Source organism: Thermomyces lanuginosus, assembly GCF_041956635.1.
Source record: "Thermomyces lanuginosus strain ATCC 200065 unplaced genomic scaffold VTN49scaffold_27, whole genome shotgun sequence".
Classification (NCBI taxonomy): domain Eukaryota; kingdom Fungi; phylum Ascomycota; class Eurotiomycetes; order Eurotiales; family Trichocomaceae; genus Thermomyces; species Thermomyces lanuginosus.
In genome coordinates, this window is record NW_027192361.1 from 2,035,177 (window position 1) to 2,060,821 (window position 25,645).

At 50.7% G+C, this 25,645-nt stretch overlaps 9 protein-coding genes across 9 annotated transcripts; 6 read left to right on the forward strand and 3 right to left on the reverse strand.

Annotated features, from left to right (window-relative positions):
- Window positions 1-1,126: 1,126 nt before the first annotated feature.
- VTN49DRAFT_3030 (uncharacterized protein) lies at window positions 1,127-2,010 on the forward strand (the record flags this gene model as incomplete). The annotated part of the gene is made up of 3 exons (XM_069410822.1): window positions 1,127-1,354; window positions 1,415-1,503; window positions 1,560-2,010. The coding sequence occupies 3 exons, from the start codon at window positions 1,127-1,129 to the stop codon at window positions 2,008-2,010; spliced, it is 768 nt and encodes a 255-aa protein (XP_069269588.1).
- Window positions 2,011-2,036: 26 nt separating this feature from the next.
- On the reverse strand, window positions 2,037-2,338 carry VTN49DRAFT_3031 (uncharacterized protein; the record flags this gene model as incomplete). Its single annotated transcript, XM_069410823.1, has 2 exons — window positions 2,037-2,160; window positions 2,238-2,338. 2 exons carry the CDS (start codon window positions 2,336-2,338, stop codon window positions 2,037-2,039), a joined length of 225 nt encoding a protein of 74 aa, XP_069269589.1.
- A 48-nt stretch (window positions 2,339-2,386) lies between these two features.
- On the reverse strand, window positions 2,387-3,293 carry VTN49DRAFT_3032 (uncharacterized protein; the record flags this gene model as incomplete). The annotated part of the gene is made up of 2 exons (XM_069410824.1): window positions 2,387-2,938; window positions 2,997-3,293. The coding sequence occupies 2 exons, from the start codon at window positions 3,291-3,293 to the stop codon at window positions 2,387-2,389; spliced, it is 849 nt and encodes a 282-aa protein (XP_069269590.1).
- Window positions 3,294-3,671: 378 nt separating this feature from the next.
- On the forward strand, window positions 3,672-5,676 carry VTN49DRAFT_3033 (uncharacterized protein; the record flags this gene model as incomplete). Its single annotated transcript, XM_069410825.1, has 3 exons — window positions 3,672-3,801; window positions 3,852-4,119; window positions 4,173-5,676. The coding sequence occupies 3 exons, from the start codon at window positions 3,672-3,674 to the stop codon at window positions 5,674-5,676; spliced, it is 1,902 nt and encodes a 633-aa protein (XP_069269591.1).
- Window positions 5,677-7,560: 1,884 nt separating this feature from the next.
- Window positions 7,561-8,865, forward strand: VTN49DRAFT_3034 (uncharacterized protein; the record flags this gene model as incomplete). Its single annotated transcript, XM_069410826.1, has 3 exons — window positions 7,561-7,845; window positions 7,908-8,513; window positions 8,569-8,865. The coding sequence occupies 3 exons, from the start codon at window positions 7,561-7,563 to the stop codon at window positions 8,863-8,865; spliced, it is 1,188 nt and encodes a 395-aa protein (XP_069269592.1).
- A 1,258-nt stretch (window positions 8,866-10,123) lies between these two features.
- VTN49DRAFT_3035 (uncharacterized protein) lies at window positions 10,124-12,022 on the reverse strand (the record flags this gene model as incomplete). Its single annotated transcript, XM_069410827.1, has 4 exons — window positions 10,124-10,236; window positions 10,291-10,724; window positions 11,185-11,845; window positions 11,905-12,022. The coding sequence occupies 4 exons, from the start codon at window positions 12,020-12,022 to the stop codon at window positions 10,124-10,126; spliced, it is 1,326 nt and encodes a 441-aa protein (XP_069269593.1).
- Window positions 12,023-13,714: 1,692 nt separating this feature from the next.
- Window positions 13,715-15,114, forward strand: VTN49DRAFT_3036 (uncharacterized protein; the record flags this gene model as incomplete). Its single annotated transcript, XM_069410828.1, has 4 exons — window positions 13,715-14,092; window positions 14,152-14,468; window positions 14,516-14,949; window positions 15,002-15,114. 4 exons carry the CDS (start codon window positions 13,715-13,717, stop codon window positions 15,112-15,114), a joined length of 1,242 nt encoding a protein of 413 aa, XP_069269594.1.
- Window positions 15,115-19,785: 4,671 nt separating this feature from the next.
- VTN49DRAFT_3037 (uncharacterized protein) lies at window positions 19,786-20,976 on the forward strand (the record flags this gene model as incomplete). The annotated part of the gene is made up of 3 exons (XM_069410829.1): window positions 19,786-19,956; window positions 20,019-20,624; window positions 20,680-20,976. 3 exons carry the CDS (start codon window positions 19,786-19,788, stop codon window positions 20,974-20,976), a joined length of 1,074 nt encoding a protein of 357 aa, XP_069269595.1.
- Window positions 20,977-22,651: 1,675 nt separating this feature from the next.
- Window positions 22,652-25,382, forward strand: VTN49DRAFT_3038 (uncharacterized protein; the record flags this gene model as incomplete). The annotated part of the gene is made up of 3 exons (XM_069410830.1): window positions 22,652-22,797; window positions 22,860-23,306; window positions 23,354-25,382. 3 exons carry the CDS (start codon window positions 22,652-22,654, stop codon window positions 25,380-25,382), a joined length of 2,622 nt encoding a protein of 873 aa, XP_069269596.1.
- Window positions 25,383-25,645: the final 263 nt, after the last annotated feature.

Consider the following 25,645-nt stretch of genomic DNA (forward strand, 5'->3'; position numbering starts at 1 on the left):
GCGTCTTCAACCTTTTCCTTTGGTTACAGGTACAGAGAGTATGACACTACGACGAGTACGTAAGTTAGAGTTTCAGCGGGCGTCCCGTCTTAGACTGTTTATGGACTGGTCATACTCAGTCAAGCAACGAATCTCATATCGAAGCCTACTTAAGGCTTCTAGTGGACGACCGCGATCCCGCACCAATGGAACCCTTGTCATGATCCTCACCGCTCCTACTCCGCGAAGCTTCCCCGCATCTGGAGGGTTGTCAGGTCATCGTCCGGGCAGAATTTTTGTCCATTGGAGACAGAGTCGAGTGACTCATGTCGTCTTTCGGCAAATAATGACCCAAAGTCCAATCCGGATTCAGATGGCTTTTTCTTCCGAAGCTCCTCGGCAAAGATCGGGACAATGGAATGGTCGAATCTCTGTCCTTCTTTTCCAGACACCTGTTCACGATTCGGTTGAATCTTCTGGAGGGGCTTCCATCCTCCCGGGCGATCTTAGACTACGAGAACCCCATCCGTAGCGATTGGATCGTAGGTTGTTTGAGAACCCGGAGCAGTGAGATTGGTCAATTTGAATGCATTGGATCGATCATGCAGTCCTGAACACCGATCGGTAATTACATGCAGAGGAGTACCCCGTACTTTGACTCCAACCGAGCAGAAATATCAGCCCACCGAGCCCCTCTTCGACTCTTTTTCTGCGCTCTTCTCCCGCTCTTCTCCCATCGTTATCGTCATTGCCAGAGTCGTCGAAGATTTTCTGGATCCCACAGCTTTCCCCATAAATTGTCCAGCCCTTCCCAAAGCGGGTTAGACTCACTGCGCTAAACCCGATTCAGCGGGCATTTGAGACGATCAGCTCTGCTTCCCCACAGGGAAAGGACGGACCCGTCTGGAACACTTGCCTCAGGTCCTCAACAGAAGGCGTGACTTCCCCCAACAGAAGGTCCCAAAAAGGTGCACCGCCCATTTGGGTCGGTCTGTTCCTGCCATTTTGTTCTTTTTCTCGTCAAGCTTCGGATCATTGTTCCTCCATTGCTCCTTCTCAATTCTGTTTTCTGTGCCAATTCGCAGTCTCTTCTAAGCTTCCCTACAAGCTTCGAGCTCCTGTTCCTATCTTTCGTACATACTGCATCATGGCAGCTCCTCACGCAACTTCCTTGCGCGCCCTGCGTGCTCTTTCCCAACAGTACACTTCGGCAACCACTCTCTACTGCCGCCGAAGATTGCATATCACTGGCGCTTTTTCTGCGCAGCCCGTCGATGGTACCGACAAGACTACTCTGTATGCCAGCCGCACCCTGGCCGACCTCAAGGCCGAGTGCGAGCGGCGTTCTCTGCGAACGGCCGGCACCAAGGCCGAGGTACGCCACCGATACCGCCGTTTCTGAACCATCAGAACATCAACTGACCGCAATTCAAAGCTGATTGATCGATTGATCAACTATGACCTGCTCCAATCGCGCGCTTTCAGCATTGCCAGGCGCCGGATCGACGGAAACGCCTTCCGAGGGTATGTACAAAACTTCTCTCCCAACCTCACGAAATCATGAGCTAAAAGGAAGTTAGGCCGTCGGAAACCCGCCACATCAACACTTCGCGTGCCAGCAAGGCAGTCAAGGACACATCAACCGTCGACTTTGTCTATTTCCCCAGCCTGCGCGAGGAGCCGGAAGACCCATACACCCTCCAGCCGCGCATGCCGATCCCGCCAGATGCCGCCCTTAGCTACAGCCGTTCCTCGGCTCCCACGTCGTCGCCCATGAAACCGGAGATCCATGCCGTGTCCGAAATCGCTTCGGATACCTCGGCAAGCCCGATGACCGAAGTGGTCGACAACCATGCCATGGAGATCGATCCTTTCCGCCTCACTGAAACGGTCGGGCGGTCTCGAGACGGGGAACATTACCAGCGGCAGAACGGCACCCGCCAAGCGAAGCAAAAGGGCGTCATCGGAGAATTATGGAGTGGGATGGTCGAAGATCTGCTGGGAAAAGGCGGTGAACAGGCGCGAAAATGACTCCGTTTTGAAGTGACGCGCATTGGCTATTCATAAATATTACCAGTCTGTAACTCAACTACGACTTGTATAATCTTGGAATTTTTGTGTTGTGAGCGATTACGTTGGATATCTTTGTTAATCATAATCATACAGTTTCCATTCATGTGACTCAATATAGTCAGCGTGTCGAGGCATTACATACGCAAAAAGCGATCGTCAATCAAGGAGGCATGTGTTGTATGTACAAGTCCCGTCGAATATCAGACAATACCATCATTCCGACGCCCATTCCATAAACAAGTATCCATCCAAAGTAAATATAACATGCTCGTAAGAATAGACGCATGACCTCATAACAGTACAGCAGAGTACAAGTCAGAGCGGAACCACAAGGTCAGCCAAGGACCGCAGCCAGGATGATAATGGCCAGAATCACCGCCAGGATGATCAGCAAGCAGCACATCTTATTACGGGCGTTCTTCTGATAGCGGCTGGCGCTGCGTAGTTCCACGTTGGCGCCGCGCGTGTCCCGCGTGACGTTCTCGACATTCTCGCTGATGATGTCCAGCTGTCCGCCTTGCTCGTGCACGATGTGCGCGACGTCGCGGAACAGCTCGTTCAGCTCGCTGACACTCTGCTCGATGTTGCGGATCTCCGCCTCCCGCTCGATGATCAGGGCCTCCTGGAAATCAACCTCGTCCTGGTTTGCGAGGCGGGGTTGCTCCTGTTGAAGTTCCTGCTGAAGTTGTTGTTGTTGTTGTTGTTGGAGATGGCCTTCCTCGCCACCAGCAGCCCCCCCGGCACGTTCAGCTTCATCGAGGGCGGTGCGACTGGCGACGGCGGATGCGCGCTGCTTCTCAAGAGCGCGGCGCTGGACGGTTTGGAATTCTTCGAGCGTTGCTCGGAATTCGGTGGATAGCTTCTGCTGCGTCCATTTTTGGGACGGCTAAAAGGGATGCCAGTTAGAGGTCATTTCAGGATGTTCATGATGGTTGGTTGCCTACATTGACGTCTTCCCATGTCTGGATCTTCTTGATCTTCTCGCCCACATCTTTGAACCCCGCTCGCGTCTCCTCTAGGAGATCATGAATCCGTTCACGCACACGCTCCGTATCCCGCCTCGTCCCAAGCAATGCAATCTGCCTGGAGAGGTTCGTGGTGTTCGATGTCAGCGTGAACAACTGGTTCGATACATTCTCAGCAAAGCGATGGAACTCCGGATCATCACGGTACTGGCCGTCGTCGCCGAGTCGCCAGTCCGTCGGCTGCGACTCTAGAGTGTTCAAACGATCAAAGGACATGGCGACGATGGCATCTGAGTCTTTGTTGACAGTTCGATGAGGAGACGGTGAAGAATGCCGCTCATGTCCGGTTGCCTCAGGCGCCCGTCCGGTTTGTGCCAATGACGTTGCAGCAGTATGATCTATACCTATTTTGATTTAGTGTAAACATGGAACTCGAAAATCACGTGGAGGAAGCTCGTTGCTGTTTTTGTTTTTTTTGCGGAAAACATCCCAGTGATTTTGTTCTTTGGGGCGAAGATCGGCTTTTAAAAGAATACTCGCTCCTTATCTGCGCCAGCTGCGGCAATCGCTGGCTTGACACCGGCTATTTGGATCCGCACGATGTTGTGATTTTTCTTCCGGAAGCTCGTTGGACTCGATTTGGCCCTCCACGCCATGGCGACACGACCACGTCCGTACAGGCGGATCCTGACTTCGGTCTTGCACCGGAGGTTTGTACATGCATCCGCACTGGCATTGCTTGTTGATTATGGAATTGCCTTTGTGATTGGCACGAAGACTTCATGTAAGTCACAGGACCGACGTTGGTGCTTGGATATGCTAACTTGCGCTAAGTTCTGTGGTCATGGTTTCCCGTTGGATCATGCGGTTTTCGCGCCATTCTTCTATTTCTCTCGAGTTTGACAATATTCATACTCCGCGTTGGTCAGATGCATGTCGGTTCTCGAACAACGGCCTCGCCGTTTGCGACTTTTCGGTCCGTGTTTCCTCTTCGCATCATTCAGACGTTGGGATGGTACATTCTTTCGGCATGGTTGTTTAGTGAGGTTTATGTTTGGTCCTCTCCCAAGAGCGCGAACTTAGGCTTGGTCAAACCTCCCCGGTAGGTCGGCCTTGGGTTGGAAGATCTTTTGAGAGCTCTCGCTGATCAGATAGACCAACCGAGCGCGTCATGCTGAACGAGCGACCAATCTACCTCCGTTCATACCTCTTCACGTTGGCCGTAGTACAGGCTTTCCTGCATCTGTATCATGACTATGATCACCTGGTCATTCCCATCGACAAGCGCACACCCGACTCTCAAGACCAGCGGATACACCGTGTGGAGTCAGTCGTGGCACGGATCAAGAAATCTCTCGCAAAGGCCGTGGCAGATGCGTTGTGGAGCAGCGCTGTAGTGACGGCTGTCAGCCCGTTTACGTACTTGCTATTTCTGCGACGCCCGGCGTGGAGTTTGACGCTCTATTTTGCAAAGCTCTTTTGGGACTTCCCACGAGCAGCCGCGGATCCTCCCGGTCGTGTGCCGCCAGTTCTGTTTGCGCTTCTCCCGCATCAGGCCGTATCGGGTCCATGCCTTGTCTTCTTGTGGCAAGCAACCAACGTGTTCTTTACGGTTTTCATGACTAAGGAACCGTTGCGAAGGGAACAGCCGCTCACTACAGAGACAAAGGATCCTACGGGTAGTCTCATCACTGGCTTGAAGGCTAGGAAGGAGGTCGTGAGGACGTTCGCATTTTGGGAATTAAGCTTCATCGCACAAAAGTTTGCCGACCGTCGGAAGAACATCTTCAGTGACATTGACCGCGAGGGAGGCCCGGCATGGAGTCAGATCCTTGAAGCGGCAGTGGAGACTATTAGCGACATCACCTCGCGAATTCAACAAGAAAACAACCCGCCTGCTCCGGAACCGCCGGTCGATGACGAAAAACCTCAGTTGCAACTGGAGACGCTGCCCCGTCTCACCGATCCTCCAAAGGAGGAAAACATTCTCCTGGCGCGTCCCCCACCGCAATCTGTCACGGGCCGCCTCGGTGAGTCACTCGGCTCGGCAGCACGATCCTACGGGCAAGCACCGGACTGGACACCGGCGGCGCGCGCCAAAGCCAAGCAGGCGATCACTCAGGCGTCGAACGTGATTTTGAGTCCGGAGCGAAAAGCCCGTTTACTACGTTCACCGCTTGTCAGCAAGACAAAGGCTCTCCCGCCGGCAAAGATTCAACCCGGCAACTCCTCATTCTGGTCACTGTTTAGTGACGCCCCTCTCCTCATCCCATTCCGGCAGTCCCGTACCCAACGCCTCCGGAGCGTCATCTTCGGGACGCCGCATAGCATGGCCGCCAGCATCATCGACGCTGTTGACGCCATCGGCAAACTACTCGTGGCGAGTTTGTCTGAAGACCCATACGGGAAGGTGCAAGCAGATGTCCCCAGCGTGATCACACTGTGGACGGACACTATCGATGAGGTCGAGAGCTTTGTCCGCGGAGAGGAACCGGACGGACCCTTGCCGGAGGACATTGACGTTCTGCTCCACACGCTACGGACATCGCTGAAAGAGATGCTAGACGCCTTCGAGCCGTACGCGGGCGATATTGGCTTGGATGCGAAAAAGCTTCGAGCGGCGAAGCTAGCCATTGGAAGCGTTGAGGCTGAGTCATGATGAGCTTTTGTCTGTACGCTAGTAACGCACGAAAATTCGGATCTGTGATTGATAGAGGGAATGGTATCGATCAATGAGTGGTGGCTTTTTGTGTGTCTAGATTTCGGCGATGCGACTCGTTCCGTTAATCCTGCGGAGACGCCCGAATCAATTCGCACCGTGGATGGATATTGCGTGCTCACTTCGGCGCGGACCTGATCGCATAGGCAGCCATCAATTCATGATGGATAGGCCTGGTCATTCGAGCTTAAACTCCGGCCATATTCTCCGAACTCCGTTCAACATCAGCCTCGGCATCGGCATCAAGCTCAGCTCCAGCCCCTAGAGAGCCAGCATGTCAACATACAAGGACTGTTGAACTCGTCGGAAGCATACTGCACGTCGCATGACTTGCCTTGCCTAGATGCAACCTCAGAATCAAAGCAAGAGCCTCAGAGAAAGGACTGTAGTTCAGGCAAATCAAGCTATATCTTGAAGTACGATACAAACAGGGAATGTACAAACTGTTGATTTAACAAAATACATAGTACCTTCTGTTCATCTCACCTGTCAATTTAGGTTATTTCACAGAAGAGCCTACATCACTGTACACAAATTATCCCCATGGATGAGCCTAAACCCAGTTCAGACCCTTCCCTCGGCAATAACCCACACACCCAGACTTGGTTGACCCGGACGAAATCGTCCGATGTGAATTACATACTGTAGGTCTGGGGATCAGCGGAACGATCAATGATCATCGAGAACCAATTTCTTGGAACAATTCTTGTTGGTTATGGAAGCGATCCAACAACGCAATTAACCTAGCTGAATTTTTAACAAATTCATTTGACGTTGAAAATTAGAAGTATGCAAAACGCCGAAGCTGATGGTGACGTTGATATGCCGTTGTTGTCATTGGTTGGCAGCTCTGCCGCGCTAAAAACTTCCGGAAAAACCCTGGTTTAAGCTCTGATGCCAAGACAGGGAACAGGAACTCGAAATGGAGAGAGACTGTCGACATCATTCAAACTAGAGACTCGCTGTTTGGAGTCAACGGTAATTGTGTAGGGAAATTACTTCTAAGAAGAATCTGGGTCTGATAATTCTTGTCAAACTCAGAGTTGAATGCAAAGGAGGGTAAGTTTTTTGAGAGCACCACTTTTCACGTGACCGTCGGGGAGGAGGTATGAAGAAAGAGAGAAAGTCAGGAGAGCGGGGAAAAAAAAAGTACAAAGTTTGACAGCGCGGGAAAACTGGCAAAATTAAAGCCCCTTGCCACGTCTTTCGGTTATGGCATGCATACCGGTCGAGGGAGAGGGCTCGGATGCCGAATACCGAAATGGCATATACTCGTGCCTCTCTGGGCCTCGGATGCAGAGTAACAGATTCCGCAATTGCTGCTGATTTCATATCTAAGTTTCTAACTATGAAGCCTATGATGAATTTTATGGCCCCACACGAGTACGTCTTTGAGCCTTTGGGCTTGTGGAGAGTGGGCTGAAGGGGATAAATTAACTCCGTGGAATTTTGCCAGTTTTACAGGTAGGAACCAATGATGGTAGAGACCAGAAGGTGTTTGTGGTTGAATCAATGGTAATCGGGTGCCTTGAGGTAGATACCGAACGCAGGCGCAGGAGGGGCCGTACACAGACTGCCCTCGCCTGTAGAGGAAGATAAGCTAAGACTCTCGGGGATAACAGATGAAATCTTCTAGAAATTCAATGTCGGATCCATCGAGGTTTTGAGCTCAGGGACCTCGCCACGACTCCACAGGATCCGTCAGTCGATGCCAATGAGAGGCACGGAATGGAATCGTACCCCTCTCGTAGAGGATCTTGCTTAGCAATCAAAGCTCTGCTGGATGATGAATCGGTTCCGTCGCAGGTTGATGTAGATCCCAAGATGCGGTCTATAAAAGACACGACCCCTCTGTCCTCGCCGTCGCATCTCCGTCTCAAGTCACTCGCGAAGCATCTTAGTACAGAGAACATTCCGTCCTCAACCAACACCGACACAATGACCGACTACAAGTTCGAAGGCTGGCTCGGCCTCGACTCTGACTCCGTCAATGGTAAGATGGTCTGGGGAGAGTTCGAGCCTAAGCCATGGGAAGAGACCGATATCGATATCAAAGTCTCTCATTGCGGCATCTGCGGTTCCGACTTGCACACCCTGCGAAGTGGATGGGTAAGAGACAACTGTGCGACTTGCTGTTTTGGATCACCCCGCTGACGCTCCATGTTATACAGGGTCCGACCAGGTACCCGGTTTGCGTCGGTCATGAAATCGTCGGAACTGTCGTGCGAGTCGGCTCCCAAGTCAAGGACATCAAAGTCGGCGACACGGTCGGCGTTGGCGCTCAGTCGGATTCCTGCCGCGGCCGTAAGGGCCCCTGCGAGGAGTGCGCGGCCAACCTCGAGCAGTACTGCCCTCATATGACTGGCACGTACAACGGTGTTTATATGAATGGTGGCAAGTCCTACGGTGGATATTCGAAGTACAACCGCGTTCCGGCACATTTCGCCATCAAGATTCCCGACGGGCTGCCGCCGGCCGCTGCCGCCCCAATGATGTGCGGTGGAATCACCGTGTACTCTCCCCTGCGACGGTACGGCTGCGGGCCCGGCAAGAAAGTCGGCGTCATTGGTGTCGGTGGTCTCGGCCACTTTGCCATCCTGTTCGCTCGCGCCCTCGGTGCCGACCAGGTGGTCGCCATTTCCCGTCGCGCCAGCAAGCGAGAGGATGCCCTGAAGCTCGGAGCGGACAAGTACATTGCGACCGAAGATGAGCCGAACTGGGCCAAGGAAAATGCCAAGTCCCTGGATCTGATCATTTCTACCATTTCCTCTTCCAAGGTATGCCGAGCATCAGTCTCTTTGGATTGTCAACGCACCTCACTGACTGCATCAGATGCCTCTGAACGAGTATCTTGGTCTTCTTCGTCTTCACGGCACATTCGTTCAGGTCGGTGCTCCTGAGGATGGAACGCTGTCGCTTGCGCCCTTCTCGCTCATTATGGCCAACCGCCAAGTCGCTGGGTCGCTCATTGGAAGCCCCAATGAGATCCGCGAGATGCTCGACCTGGCCGCGAAGCACAATATTCGGCCATGGATCGAGGAGCGCCCCATGTCTGAGGCTAATAGCGCAGTCGTTGACATGAGCAAGGGCGCCGCGCGATTCCGATATGTGCTGGTTAACGATCAATAAATGTTGCTCTTTGGCCGATTCATTTCTGAATTGATATGGAAAATCAATAATCTTATGTCGATAGACTCTGTATATAGGTGGTAGAGATAACGAGTCCATGATGAGAACCTTGGGAGATCTATTACGTGATTTGCACCTTTTTAGAATCCATTAGCCTAGGGTTGTAAAGACGTCTCTTAATTTAGCAAACAACTACACTAACAACTGGAGTAGATTTCGAGACTGAAGCCGTATATTCAAACCATGCCCCCATGAATTGCAGCGTTATGCCCTGAATCGAACGAAGTGAAAGGGTCCGAAGGCCGCGCAGGAAGGTGGGATATTGCGGCGGTTCACATGTCAACACGTGATCCACACCTCGGAGAGGGACAATTTTGTATCTGCCGTTGTCTCTGCTTAACTGTCGGTGAAACACATCCAACTTTTGCTACTTACATGCAAGTAGTCCGTAGTCTGTAGGTAGGCGGCCACTCCGCCTGCGCTATAGTGCCTGAAACGAACGTTTATCAGCGTCATCAGATACTAAGCATCTATCGCTGCAGAGGTTACGAGGTTACGCCCGCGCTGCCTGAGGACCCATCAACGTCAACCAACCATCCTCTCGGTCACAGTGACTAGTAGGTTTTTTTTTTTTTTTTTTTTTTAACATCATCATTGAACTATTTTCTCGTCAAATACTGTATCGATAGGTATGCGGATAGTTGTGCAACCATCTCGTCCGCTTAAGATCGCACACAGACGAGTACGACTCGGCCACGGAATGTCCTCATGAGATTTTGGCGCATTCAGCTTAAAGCTGGCCTGACATACCAGTGCAAAGGCCAGAGAGGAAAACGCGACAAAGTCTATCAGCGAGGGTAGGATCAGGGCCAGTATAACACCTGACCGACGATAGTATCGTACATAAGTACCTACCTATTTTTGTCGGCATGTGTCTTAGATACTGGTTCAATATTGCGGCGTCTTGCGCCGATGTCCAAAGACGAACCCTTGCACGCTTGGACTTTGCAATTCTCCGACGCTTGCAACGGCATTGGAGGTTAAATCATTCCAGTTCAGGTCCAATATTCGGAGTGAATTCCGCTTCTTTTAAGTTTCTCCCGCCAGTGATAAGTGGCCGAATTTACTTATTCTCTATATTTCGGTCCTAGAAGCTTCGCTAACTACATCTAATAACGGTATTAGTTGGCAGATAATCGAGCCTGTTTGCAGATCAGGGAGAACAAACAACGGTGAGGGTTTCCAGATCGAGATAGAGCTAAGACATCAACGGGAACCGAGGGGTGATTATATTGTTCGCTTGGTCTAACAATTCAACGGAAGTGAAATCACCGGAGAACACGGCGCGCCAGAGTCTGGTGCCGGGAACATCTACAAGGCCGGTCAATAAGCAATCTAAGCCTAGCCAACATGCAGCTAATTTACTGTACGGCTCGGGTCGTGACGTGCGGCAGTCAATGATGAGCCAATCCATTAGCAAACCCTTTTGAATCCAGTTTCCATAGAGTCCGTTTCCTGTGAATCGCTCACAGTGTTCTCTTAGTCTGTTGTCTTCCCGCAACAGTTCAATTTCCCATCCCACATTCGCGATGCGGAAGTCGATGCGACCGCCTCCCTCTGACGTCCATTCACTGGTCACATTCGCCGCAGACCCTAGAACGGCATGTAATGCGCGGTAAAACTCATCTTGATAAGCCGCTTCCACAGGCCTGGTGATAGCTCCAATGCCAACACGGGTAGTGCACGAGAGGTTTCTCGACGAGAAACGTTCCAACACGGCTCGGGCCAGAGTTCCGATATCAGGGTATTTCTCCAAGGGGAACGGGATAGAGGTGTTGGTCAGGTACCGTTCGACATGCCTATTCAGGTCAGTAACAATACAAGTGGCGGAATCAATGTTGGATACTTCGCATGCAGCCTAGTTGGAAACACGCAAACGACATTCAAACCTTCAGCATCCAATGGCTCGGAATGGAGCCAAACATTTCTGTGACACTCGCGAATCCCTATGTCGTTCAGGTCTCGAGTGATACAGCCATTGGCCAAGGTTTGCCGAAGTATATTCGCAGCTTCAGGTGTAAGCTTGTGGCGGTTGACGAAAGATCGTTGCACATTTGTTTATGCGAGATAATGAAAAACTTCATCCTCGTTGTCCAAAGTTGCTGCGATGTGTTCATTCGTGAGCGCTTTGACTCTGCCGCGCTTGAGGTCCGAACGGTACATCTAGTACATCATCAGATGTCAACGTCCTTTTTCTTATTCGTTCACTATAAATGAAGTCCATCCGACAGTTCAGGAAGGTTCAGGCTTACTTTGTACAGCATTTTTAGAGTTCCACGAACGGCACCCGGATGTCCGTATGTCAAGTTGAATATGTAGTCGTAAGCGCTGCAGTCCAGTGGCAAACGTTCTCGCGGGTCATTGCAGATGCGAGTTACTACGTCGTCAAACTCCTCGCAATTGAAAAACAGTGCGATCCGTGGTGATTTGTTGATCGTCGAAGGTGTGACAGATACCAGTCTTTGCGGGCCCAGGAAGCCCTTTGGAGTACCCCCATCGGAGTTACTCGACTCTTCAAAAGCACTGCCGTATGCGGCAAAGAGACAAAACACCGGTCCGACTGATCGATGACACTGTGCATGTATGATCCCTGTCCAGAATGTATTATCATTGTATGTCTGCTGCGCTTCATCAACGATGATTGCAATGTCCATGTAATGGAGAGAACGATAATCAGGCACATCATAACCTTGCTCCCGGACTCCTTTAACAAGAACATTGTATGTCTGACAATCGTCTGTTGGCCAATGATCGAACAGGACGACTGGAGTGTTCTGCTTGCGATAGTGGTAGTAAAGTAAGTGGGCAAGCGTAGTCTTTCCGGGGGCTGGCGTCCCCCGAACATGGACAACTCTCTGCGTGTTGAGAATTCTAGCCAATTCTTCAACAGTATCCTTCCTTGGGCAAGTATATGCGTCACCTGTGTTCCGAGGTTAACGAAGAAGGTAACAAACACATCGAGAAATAAAATGGCCATACCGACAGCAAGGGAAGTCCCCGAAATCTCTTCGTCATTTGTGTTAAGGAATTCCTGAAACCATGAGCGAAGCCTTCTGAGGGTCGGTCGACGGTGGCGGGAAGGTTCCAAAGACGACATCTCTATGCCACCCAAATGGATCAAGCGGAGGACCAAATGCAGCCGTAAAGGCATAAAGGTCGGTCCGATCAACGGTACTTTGCGGTAATCCTGGGTTAGCCCGGTAATGAATCTGTAGTAACTGTTGAGAACAGGTTGAAGGTTGAGCAACTCCGAGGAGGAAAGAGGTGAAAGATCATACAAGTTTAATGTTGGATGGCAGGCGTCGCGCAGCCCACTGCCTGAGAGGGAAAGAGCAAACCACAAGACAGGGTGCTGGCTATAACCACATGATAAAAAAAAAGATAGAGAGAGAAAAAAGAAAGAAAAAGGACGCAATTTTGAAGGCTTCAATGCCGTTATGGACACTATAAGGTGCATGGGTGAAGGCCCGAGGTTCGTCTTTCAAAGCCGGACATTAAGGTGCAGCCGTCAAATCTGCACGCATGACTAATATAGACAGAAATGAATTCAAATACGGTTGGTCGTATATGATGCCAACTTCAATTGTGTTCTGCTGACGACCTTCGACCACGCCGGTGTTTCTCTCTAATGGACTGGGTACGGATGAGTTGCATACGCAATACCTCAAGAGGGGGTTCCAGGACCGCGATTTACCTATCGGTATAACCAAAAGAGTGAGTCGGTCCAAATTTCACCTTTTCGAAGCTGCTTCATCAGTCTGATTTACTACCATCTTGCAAACATCCATTACGGTAAAAGAGGTCGCCATGTGAATTTGCCTATTCGTATTTTCTTGATAGTAATGCTCCATGTGCTTGACTTCAGGTGTTATGTTTGTGATTACTGTGGGGTTCACAATCTCTATTTGTGAGCCATCCTACGGCTGCCTTAGTGTTTATAAGTCGATCTTTCTTTTGATTGCGGAAGCTTCAAATGGCATTAGGGCATACTAGTTCACGTGATTACACCATACACTCATTTCCGCGTCAGGCATACATAACCTTCCAAACTTGAGTAAACACTTGCCTAGTACTTCTACTTTCCTTTAGGAATTTATTTCTTCTTGTTCTTTTACAATCAGGCGTCGCATCTGCGATCTTCTCACGAGTGTTCCCTTGTGACGACTGGAGCCCTTATCCACCCCCACCTACTTCTCTCGAGTCCTGTCATTGCTTGAGAGGCCGAGAGATCTTCAGCATCGTGTGGGTTCTCTTGATGCCCTAGTGCTTTAAGCTGTGGCTGAATCAACCAAGTATGCTGCGGCTTAGGGAAAATTTTAAAAGATCAACCGGAAAGACGGAGGACGGGAACCTCAACACACCCCCGGACTGGGTCACCGCGCTCAAAACTGGTCGCCAAGCGATTGTTAATTCCGCCTGGGTGCAGCTTCGGATAGAAGGTATATCATTCTCCTGCATTTCTAACGTTTCATCGTCCTCATAATATCGGTTGATGCAGCGGATCCATTCGAATGCCCGCGAACGGACACCGTCAAAGAGCTCGCGAGGATGATCGACAAGAACCGCGTAGTCCATGTCAGAGGAACACCAGCTTCTGGAAAGACTTGGCTCGCTCATCTTCTACACCTTCATTATCTTGAGGAAAACATTCCGGTCGTCATGTTTAATGCCTGGCCACGGAAATATGCTTTTACACCCTACCTTGATGTCCTCGTCCGCGCGGCTCGGACGGTAAATATCAGGGTCGATGCGGACACCCTAAGAGATGCGAACATTGTTTTCCTTATCGATGAAGGACATGTGTCGTATCGGAACTCAGGCCTTTGGCACGAGTTCATCAAGCCTCAATGTGGCCGCGATTCCGGACCAAAAATTTGCGTCTTTACCTCATCTGGGAGTCCTTCCGGGGAGCCTGACGACTACAGATTGGGCGCCACCGGTGTATCTGGGAGTGCAGCAGCGGGTCTCGGTCAGCCCTTCAGTGATCGAGGGCACCCCTCGGGTTGCGCTCTTCTACAACCGCGATGAGTTTGATGATGTCCTAACGCGCTTTTGCAGTAGCACACACCGGCCATTCCAACTAGATCACAGCGCCTGTGATTATATATTCAGTCTGACTAGTGGCCACCCAGGAGCAGTTGCGGGGATTTTGAGTGTTCTGCGGATGGTATGTCTTCAAAGGAGTTCAGTTCTCTTCAAAGCACAAACTATTGACCTCCAATGTAGGTATATCCTTCAGATCCCCAGGACGACAGACTCGAGGTGTTAACGAAGGAACATATCATTGAAATCCTGGATGATGAAGACAAAGTATTTGAATATTTCATTCAGACACCTGTCCAGCGATCTTTCGTCAGGCGTCGCAAACTCGCGCCTGAGACAGCCGAGGTCCTACGAGAAACCCTGTCCAATGGCTACATTCGTCGAGACGTGAACAGGAAAGGGATTCGAGAGTGCTACCTGAATGGTTGGCTCCATGCAGAGGCTTTGGACCCTGATGCATTGAATGTCGTCTGTGTGTTTCCAACTAGACTGCATGCGAAGTATTCAACATCGACCCCACCGTGCCTATTCCTGCTAACCTGGGTAGATACGTCGAGCATCACCTCGCCAAGTCAACTGTTTCTTTTCCAATCGAAAAATATCCCAATATTGAAACTCTGGCGGAAGCGGCTCTGAGAAATCTGTCGTCGACGAACTTGTCGAGTACGACCCGGTTTGGTACCGGGGCGGTTTTCCTGCCGGTAGAGACAGCATATCACGATGATTTCTACCGTGCGCTACGCACATTGCTCGGAAACTCCACAAACTTGTCTAGTGAATGGTCTGCAGACTGGAATGGGAGGACTGACTTCAGGTTGCCGGATGTGGGATGGGGTATAGATCTGGTTCGTGAAGGGAACCGGTTGGAAGAGCGCTGCCAAAGTTACACTGCTGGCGGACGTTATGCCCACTTGTTCAAAAAAGGGCTATTAAAGGACTGGCTGATCATTGATTGTCGCACTTCCCATCCGAAGCCCTATGGTATGTTGACCGTCTGCTGGAAGCACGTCGGCTGCCGCTAATTCAAAGGCAGATGTTCCTAGTACCAAACTCTGGCGAGCTGTTTTCGCGAAGGATCTTTCTTCAGTCTACGTGCTGGACCAGTGCAATCGTATGCTTATTCCTCAGTTTCCGTTAGTGTCTTAGCTATAGTTGTTCTCGGCAGACAGCAAAAAGCATTGTTATTTGGGTGTTCTCCTGACCAGTTATCAAGATCACAGCACGAGAAAGACAAGTTCTATGTATTATGTCGTAAAATTCATGGGCGGGGTCTTTCGTCATGCGAACACTCTCTGTAAATCTGAGCGCGCGGCTATCTAGCGCAGACACACAGCCTGAGTTTTGGCTCTTAAAATTTTTTTTTTAATTTTTAAAAAAAGCAACAGTTTCATTCGAAGATGAGGAGGGTTGCCGCCACTTCGCGGCGGCTGCTCAGGACAGAACTGGAACACCCCATTGCTGTTGGCAAATCGAACAAACACCGTGACCAAAAAGATAGGTCAAAACGTACAGTCAACTGTTCATTTGTGTGTTGTATTATGAGGATCAAAGGTTAGTGGATCGCTTCACAGGGTAACCAGCAGTCCGTTGATTTGAATCTCAACTATCCTAGCACTCATACTGTAGGCCATAACATATTAGTAGTTTCTGAACTCATATACCCGGAAATCTGGCACACTCATTCAAAGCACACGCAAATAGCACTCGGTACAGCAAATGCGCACACAATCACTCGGTACTGGGCGTAGAGATGCACCCCGCCTGGACGCTCGGAGGCAAACTCACACCCACCACCAAAACATTAAAATCAATCAAGCGCCAAACTGAGCCTGATATTGATAGTTTATGACATGAGACCACTTTTCCGGAGCTAAGCATGGGAGTCGGAGCCGAGGGACAAACTAAGCATACACCGTACACCACCCAAGGTGAGAGGAGAAACGATCTTCACCATCACCAAAAAAGAGTACGGAAAAATGCACCATGGGAAAGTACCTACGGCAAGAACACAGCAGACCAAACAGAGCAAACATGACCATAGCAGGGATAGCACAAGGACGATCTCTACTGAAGCAGGGAGTGAGTATCGAAGTCGCTTGGACCGAGAGATTCCTCGGAGGGCAACCTCTCTTGAATGACGTGTCCGCATGGGAGGCCATGAAAGGCCTGAAACCTGCCTGTGCAAGGCTTCCAATTAGCCCTCCGATCGATGCTTGCCGTGTCTTTGTCCTTTGCCACAAGATCCAAGGCATGGCTTGATATTATCGTTGCACAGCCCATAAACAACTCCTTCGCAAACTCATGGCGGCGACGAACCGTTTCTGCCTGTATCTTCTCACGGGTATCTAGTAAGCGAACTTGCAGATGCAATGCAGTTTCTCCACTACATCCCTCAGGTGAGAGAAAGAATTGAGGATTCGACTTTTCAGGTTCTTCTGGAACCCTTCGAGATGAGACGTTGCCGAGACACCATAGTGACGACAGCGATCCACCCATGCAGACACTATTTTCTCCTTACGTTTCACCTATCTCACGTCAATGTAATTGACAATACGCGGATAGTCCGCTCAGTATAAGCGCTTGAAATCCCGTCACGCGGTCTCGAACCCGCCGGTTGTTCAAGCGTAAAGGACATCGAGTCATTTCGGTTCCAAACGTTCCCACACTTTCTATGCGTAAGTAGTCACTTCATAGCCGGAGAGACCAGTCTTGTTGCTTTGCTTTATGTGGTCTTTGACGTACTTTTGCACATCTTTTTGATATGCCAAAGACAGAACAAGTGATTCGTCTGTGGCAGCGCTTCTCTCATTGCCTCCAGGAAAGCCACATGCGCGTCACTCATGACCGTGACAGAATAGTCAATGGGTAGAGGTTGGTAAACATCCTTCAAACGCTCCAGAAGCTAGACAAAAGATCACATATCTTCGCGAATAAACGATCCTGCCACGACGAAGGTCTGATTACAGCATCTTTGGCCGGTGATGGTTCACCAAAGGCAAGTTGAACTTGTTAGTGTTATAAGTCGTGTCAACAATGAGGATCTCGGGAAAGCGGCGCAGCAATTCCAACGGTTCTTTATGTGGACGCGCTATTCAAGAGAGGTTGCTCTTCGAGGAATCTCTCTGTCCAAGCAACTTTGATTCCACTGGCATCAGGATGTTCACGGCCCAGAGCCAATGGACTACCGTTACCTGGTTCTCAATTCCAAGCGAATTGCACGCACTCGATGTGCGCGGAACAGACGCGCTCGAGGTGGCCGCCTTCTCTCCGGCTACGGGATGTTTGAGGTTAAATGAATCAGGAACGTCATCACGAGCAGAACATGGAGTCGAGGGCTCCTAGTGTGCGAGGTGTGGAGGCGAGGACGCAGCCATCCAAGAATCACAGGAGTCAATCAGGAGATAAGGGAGAGAGTGCAAGGAGGTGAATTTGTCACATTTCGTGTGCAAATCTCAAGGCGGTCTTGAAGTTTGACTTAGCAGCGTGCTTCTATGTGTGGTATTCTGGTTAAACCTACTTGCGGAAGCGAAGCCTGATTATCGGTTTCCTTGTCGATTATTGGGTCTGACGACCAGTACTGGAAGACCGCATCAAGGTGATGCGCTTAGACGAACACATTTGTGATATATATACTGTTAATACTGTTGGTGTTGATAAAATCGTGCACTTGCTCTGGAATGAAGTCAGTGAAGTGTCTGAGGTCACAGTGGTCGTGATCGGTACAAGCGCATGCGTGTTTGTATCGGTCGGGATGCTTTGAGTGACTGGGGCGATGAGTTGTTCCTCAAAGCCTTGTGGACTCGGTCATCCACGGCCCGGAATCCGATTGCCATGAGCGAGACGGTTACACTATGGAACTCCAGAATGGTAATTACGAAAACGACTTTCAAACCGCCATTGATCTTGCTTCAGATGCTGCTGTTCCTGTTGGTCTCGCGGAGACACTCGAATCAACTCGTACTGTAAATGGACATTGCGTTTCTCACTTCGGCAAGGACCCGATTGATCTGATCGCATAGGCAGTCATCATCCCACGACGGATGGTTTTGGTCATTTGAGCTCAAACTCCGGCTCTGTTCTCCGAATTCCATTCAACATCAGCCGTGGCTTTGGCGTCGAGTTCAGCTCAAGTCCTCGGGAGAGCCAGTCAACATGCATAGTCAGTTGAACTCGGGTACATTTTGCACGTCGCATGGCTTGCCTCAATGCAACGTCGGAGAACAGATACAAGAGTCTAATGGATGTAGTTCGTGCGAATCATGCAGTTGTGCGAATGGTGAACAACAAACTACACCTGTGCGTCTCAGCCGTCCATTCAGCCTATTTCATGAAGAACGTACGCCACTCTACAGCAGACAAATCATCAGTGAGGATCAAACGCCGACGACGACAACGACAATAATCACGCGGCTTTCTCCTCCATCAATCAACACAGGTTTTCCTCGGCGATAACCCTAAATCTCTTCTCCTTCATGAACTCAAACGAAATCATCTAAAGTCCGATATCTGGAGTTAAAGAGAACCGACCATCGAAACCCGATTCCTTGGGACAATTGTTAATGATTAGGTACATGCAAGCGGTCATTCAAACGCAATGAACTAGCTGAGTTCTGACAAATTTTTGGGCATGGAAGCATTGAACAAAGAACGCAAGTTCAAGCTGAAGGTGACGTTGGTATGTTCTTGTTGTTATTGGTTGGCAGCCCTGGCGCACTAAAACTCCGGGGAAAGAACCAGAATTACTCGTTAGCTCTGATGCCAAGACAGGAACAGAAAGTCAATTGAGGGAGCTGTTGACAGCACGCGTTCAAAAGTGCAGGCCTGGATATAACATTCATAAACTACTACTGAATATATCTTTTAGGTTGCCGTATAAAAAATTAAAATAAATTAACCATGTCTCGGAGATAGCTGGGCATGATTGTACCCGTAAATCTCACGTGGTGAAAGCGGATGAAGGTGAATTTTCTGAGCGCACCACTCTTCACCTGACCCTCAAGGAGGAAAGGCGGGAAAAGTAGAGTTTGACAGCACGGAAAGCAGTCATCTTGAAATTCTTGTTGCGTCTTTTGATATGGCATGCATACTGGTCGAGAGAGATGGTTCAGGTATCGAATACTACCCAAATATAGTAGTACTATGTTCTCGTCCTCATGGCCTCGGTACAGGTTTTACGATTGCTAGTAACATATCTGCCATCTTAAAGTTTCTTCTGTGTATATGATTAATTTAATGGCCTTACATGAATAGTATACATCACTGCTTGGATCTGAGCTTGTAGAGAGTGGGATAAAGAATAAATTAACTCCGTTAACTCCGTGGCACTCTACCTGTTTGACAATTTGGGAACCAATGATTGTGAAGACAAGAAGATGTTCTTGATTGAACCAATGATAAGTTTTGCTGCCTAGGGTAGAGATTGATTGAAGATGCAGAAGGCGCAGTACACAGACTGCCCTTGTCAAAGAAAGATAACTCAGACTCTCGGGATCACGGATGAGGTCGTTCCGAAATTCAACGGGCTGGATGCACCGAGGTTTGGAGCTCAGGATCTTCGCCATGACTCCGCAAAATCCGTCAGTCAATGTCATGAGAAGCACGGAACGGAAAGGTTCCCGCGCAGATGAGGATCTTGCGTGGCAGCCAAAGCTATGCGAGGGTGATGGATGAATCAATTTCGTCGTGGGTTGATGGTGATCCCAAGATGCGGTCTATAAAAGACACAGTTTCTCTCCCCTCGCCGTCGCATCTCCGTCTCGAGTCACTCGCAGATCATTCTATTACAGAGAACAAGTCGTCCCAGTCAACGCCGGCACCATGACCGATTACAAGTTCGAGGGCTGGCTCGCTCTGGATGCTGACGCCATCAATGGCAAGATGGTGTGGAGAGAGTTCGAGCCTAAACCATGGGAAGAGACCGATATAGATATCAAAGTCTCTCATTGCGGCATCTGCGGTTCCGACTTGCACACCCTGCGACGTGGATGGGTAAGAGACAACCGCGCGACCTGCTATTTGGATCACCGGCTGACTCCCCATGTTATATATAGGGTCCGAGCATGTACCCTTTCTGCCTTGGCCATGAAATCGTCGGAACTGTCGTGCGAGTTGGCTCCCAAGTCAAGGACATCAAAGTCGGCGACACGGTCGGCGTCGGCGCGCAGGCAGATTCCTGCCGCGGCCGTAAGGGCCCCTGCGAGGAGTGCGCGGCCAACCTCGAGCAGTACTGTCCGCAATTGACTGGCACGTACCTCGGTATCCACCAAAATGGCGGCAAGCCTTATGGTGGATATGCGAAATACCACCGCGTTCCAGCACACTTCGCCATCAAGATTCCCGACGGGCTGCCGCCGGCCGCTGCCGCCCCAATGATGTGCGGTGGCGTCACCGTGTACTCTCCCCTGCGACGGTACGGCTGCGGGCCCGGCAAGAAAGTCGGCGTCATTGGTGTCGGTGGTCTCGGCCACTTCGCCATCCTGTTCGCTCGCGCCCTCGGTGCCGACCAGGTGGTCGCCATTTCCCGTCGCGCCAGCAAGCGAGAGGATGCCCTGAAGCTTGGAGCGGACAAGTACATTGCGACCGAAGATGAGCCGAACTGGGCCAAGGAAAATGCCAAGTCCCTGGATCTGATCATTTCTACCATTTCCTCTTCCAAGGTATGCCGAGCATCAGTCTCTTTGGATTGTCGACACACCTCACTGACTGCATCAGATGCCTCTGAACGAGTATCTTGGTCTCCTTCGTCTCCACGGTACATTTGTTCAGGTCGGCGTGCCTGATGATGGAACGCTGTCGCTTGCGCCCCTCTCCCTTATCATGGCCAACCGCCATGTCACTGGCTCGGCCATTGGAAGTCCCAATGAGATCCGCGAGACGCTCGAGCTGGCGGCAAAACACAACATTCGGCCATGGGTCGAGGAGCGCCCCATGTCTGAGGCTAATTCCGCGCTCGTTGACATGAGCAAGGGCGCCGCGCGATTCCGATATGTGCTGGTTAACGACCAATAAATGTTGCTCTTTGGCTTCATTCAAATCAATGTGGAAGCCATCTATGCCCTACTTATCTGTCGCTGTTATCTACTGATCTTATTGATCGATGCTTTGTTGCCATTGTGTTCCCTACTTCGAATCTCCTATTCATGGCCATCTGTCTGCAGTGTTGTTGCCTTGCGTTGGTTCCTGTGACTTCTATATTGCCAGAAAGTTGTCTGTAGCGTGTGACGCCTCCCGAATGTTGGATAAACGTAGTTGTTCGTTGTAATTCCTTCTTCATTATTCTCGCGTTATCCGAGTAACCTGTCCTACGTGAGGCATGTATGTACCAATCTGCTCAATTTCATCCGTATACTGTACATATTCGTCGTGCTGTTGCCCATCCTTCTTCGCCAGTGGTCCAAGTAACTGACCGTTCTTCATTCTGCAGCCTGCCTCCTGTCGTCGCTTATTGGTAGCTAGGTTTGCCTCAGTGCCGCCTTCTCCCCTTTCCCCCGTACACCCACCGTCTTGTGTCTTCTCATTTGCTGAGCTGTTCGCTAGACCGCTTGTGTTTTCCTCTTCTTCTCATCGATCACGCTCTTCTGTGCCTGCATGCCGCTAATGCAGCCCTTCCTTGCTCCAACGCTTTCGTTGTGCCATAACGTCTTGCAACTACTTATCCATTCGTGCTCTCCTGAGCCTTTGTTGTGGTTCTTTCTTCGGTTTGATTTCTTTTGCCAGTTTCTTTCCGGTTCTATTTGGAATACCTTTCATCTCCTCTGTGGAAAATCGAGGGTTTTGGGAAGGATTATTGTGCCCAGTGTTATTCGAGTCAGTTAAGTGTGTAGGTTTCATGGATCTCTCCCTCGGTTCTTGTCATTTTTGTGTTAGGTGTGCAAGTATTTTCCTCCTTTCTGGACCGGCATTTTTTTGTGAGTGTTGTGGTGTCCGCTGTAGTTATAGAAGCCTCCCCCTACTTGGACACAGTTTACTTGTGAATGTTGTCGAGAGAACCTAAAGCGGCCTCGACAACGTAGGAAGCAGAAGAAGGAAGACGATTGTCGTTTTCGAGAGGAGCTCCAACGCGATTCTAGTAAGGGCTGTATGGCTTGAACTTCATTTCTTCCGGATTCTGCTCTGTTAGATTAATCTCATAGTACATTCAAATTGTCAAAGACCTTGCTACTTATTCCTGAGTAATATTGTAGAGTTCTCTGTCTTCGGTCTGCTTGTTTTCAGGGTATGACCGCGAGCAGCACGTGCTACCAGTGCTCATGGACCCTATTTGCAAAATACCTAGGTTATGTGGCAGAAAATAACGAGCCCATGATGAAAACCTTGTGAGATGCATCACGTGATGAACTCATTTTCAGAGCCCTTTAGTACTGTCTGACGGCTCCATGTCAGCGAACAGCTACGACATCAATACTACTAGCTAGAGTCGATTTCGAGACTCAAAAGATATTCGAACCATGTCCTCGTGAATCGCAACGTAATTTGACTCACGTGGTTGAGAGTTGATCATGGTCTGGTGACCTCAGCTTATCCCCTAGACAACTAGAAGTTGTTTTGTACGGTTGTCCCCCTGTGACATTGATTTGGCCACGACCTCGATAGATCTCGATAGTCTCTTCCCAACACAGGAGGACCAACCACCCCAAGATTCACAGATTTCCCTCCGGTTTGACTAGAACAATCGTGTGCGATCATGTCTGAGGGCTCCGGTGCCAGTAGCAGAAATGCCACTGCTTCTGGCGGCCCGAATGGCCACTTTGCCTCTGTTGGGGATGCAGCCAGCGACCCGACGGCCTACGAGCATGGAGTCCAAGTGATTGATGGGGACAAGCAATTCAAGTGAGTTGCTCTTGGTCTACAGCAGCGCAATCTCGCTCTAATCAATCGGTCTGTGTTTCCAGTCCCAATCTCTCCAAATACCTTTCGCTTGAAGATGTCTCCAACGCGGGCTTCAATTATCATCTCATTTCCGTCTTCGGCTCGCAGTCGACCGGCAAGTCAACGCTCCTCAACTATCTGTTTGGAACGCGCTTTGCCGTTATGAACGAGCGAGAACGACGACAGACCACCAAGGGGATTTGGCTGTCGAAGAACAAGACGACGTCGGAAGACGCGGCGACGCGCATGGCGGATAATATCCTGGTCATGGATGTTGAGGGTACGGATGGCCGAGAGCGGGGCGAGGATCAGGACTTTGAGCGCAAAAGCGCTCTGTTTGCCTTGGCTACGAGTGAGGTGTTGATCATCAATATCTGGGAGCACCAGGTTGGACTGTATCAGGGTGCAAACATGGGGCTTCTCAAGACGGTGTTTGAAGTCAACCTGCAATTGTTCCTCAAGGATAAAAGGTAGGTGGATGTGCGTCTAGTTGATTAGCAGTGCTGACTTTACGTAGCACCACACATAGGTCTCTGCTCTTCTTCGTGATCCGTGACTACTTGGGAACAACGCCTCTTAAGAACCTGGAGAACACGCTTTTGGAGGACCTTTCTCGTATATGGTCTTCGATATCTAAGCCGAAGGGTTTAGAGAATTCCACGATTCACGACTACTTTGACTTTGCCTTCTATGGCCTTCCTCACAAGGGCTACCAACCCGAACAATTTGAGGCGGAGACAAAGAAGCTAGGGACATGGTTCAGGGAAGGTCGAAAGGATAGCAAGGACCGATCGCCGGAGGATGGTGTGTTCTTGCCAGAGTATCACCGGCGCATTCCTGCAGATGGGTTCGCACACTATGCGGAGGGCATCTGGGATCAGATTGTGAACAACAAGGACCTGGACCTGCCCACCCAACAGGAGTTGCTCGCACAGTTCCGGTGCGACGAGATTATGCGGGAAGTTCTCAACGGGTTCGACGAGGTCATTGTTCCCTTTGAAAACAAGCAAGCAGAGATTGTCCGTTCCGGAGTGCCGGAAATCCTGGGCGGGCTCGGGCCGGCCATGAGGGACGCGCGCTCGACGACGATCAGGAATTTCGAGACTGAGGCTAGTCGGTATCACAAGGGGGTGTATCAGCGGAAGCGTGCGGAGCTGGAGAGCAAGATCGATACCCGTTTGAAGGCTCTGTTCCAAGGCCAGCTAAGCGCGGCACATAAGACGGGCGTCAAAGATTTCGGCGATGCCGTGTCCAAGGCCGTGAAGGCTGGCCAGAAGAAAGGTGTCAACTATGACTTTGCCGAGATTGTCAAGCAGGAGACACAAGTCGCTCTCGAAAAGTTCGAGACCGAAGCTCGCGCAGTCGTGGTCGAAGGTGCTGCGTGGAGCAATTATGAGCAAGAGCTGGCGCTGTACCAGAAGGACCTTGCCGAGGTCAGTGGTCAGCTGCGCCGGGACGAGATGCGGCGCCTGGCAACTCGAGTGGAGCGATGGGTGCGGTCACGTCTCTCGGATGCAGTTGGCTTGGAGTTCAACGCCCTTGGTTCGGGACGTGGAGGGTCCGGAGCGGCCGAAGGACGCGAGAAGCCGACGGAGACTCGGATCTGGGACAGGATATGGAAGCTTTTTGTGGATATTGTTATGGACGCCGAGCAGAGGTTCACCGATCGGGCCAGCAGCTTTGATGCCAGCGTCGACGAGGTGGATGTCGGCCTATGGCGACTCCGAAGAAAGTCATGGGGCGTGCTACGCAAGCGATTGGAGGAGGAAGTGATGGAGGGTAACCTCCTACTGAAGTTGCGCGAGAACTTTGAGGACAAATTCCGCTACGACGATGCCGGGGTGCCGCGGATCTGGCGGCCGACCGATGATATTGAAGGCATCTACATGCGTGCCCGCGAGTCGACACTGACCCTGATACCACTGTTGTCGAAATTCCACCTCGCCGAGACGAACTCCCCACCACCACTCGATCGCTGGATTGGTCAGACGCCCAGTTCCGCAACGCCAGCTGACGAGGAGGACTTAACCCCAATCGGCGGCGTCGACGAGGAAGAAGGCAAGAGCCTCGAAGAAGAAGTAACATTCCTCAACGACGCCAAGCGTCAGGACCTCACTGTGCGCTTCAAAAAGGCCGCTGACGGCGTCTACGTCGAGGCCAAGCGCAGCGCTATCGGCGGCATCACGCAGATCCCGCTCTACTTCTACGGCCTGCTCCTTGCCCTGGGCTGGAACGAGATTTGGGCCGTCCTCCGCAATCCATTCTACTTCTTCATGCTCTTCATCTTCGCCGCTGTGGCGTACGTCGCCTACCAGCTGAACCTCTGGGGTCCCATCCTGAAGATGCTCGACGCCGCATCCAAGCAGGCCCTGGAGGAGGGGAAGAAGCGGCTGCGTGAGTTCCTCGAGTCGTCCGATACGGGCCGGCAGGCGATTGCCATGTCGGCGAATGCGAGTGCGACGATCCGGGGGAAGGCGGAGGAGTATGAGATGAAGACGTTGCGGAAGGAGGTGGAGAGGAAGGAGGAGAGCGATGATGAAATCTAAGCCTTTTTCTAGCCAGACTGGGATTTGGTTTCTTTTTTCTTTTAAGAAGAGAGGAGTGGTGATTGTAGTACTAGTCAGAAACTTGTACAAAGTAGCGCAAGTTCTCCGCATTATTATACAGAACTTCAGGTAGTTCTAATAAGAAGAGAAATGTGTCGGACAGGCTCTCTACAACGATGCTTGATGGTCTCATCCATACTCATGCATTACCGTGAACGGGCGTCAATAAACTACCTAGATAGAGAGGAGAGAAGCCAGCCAGA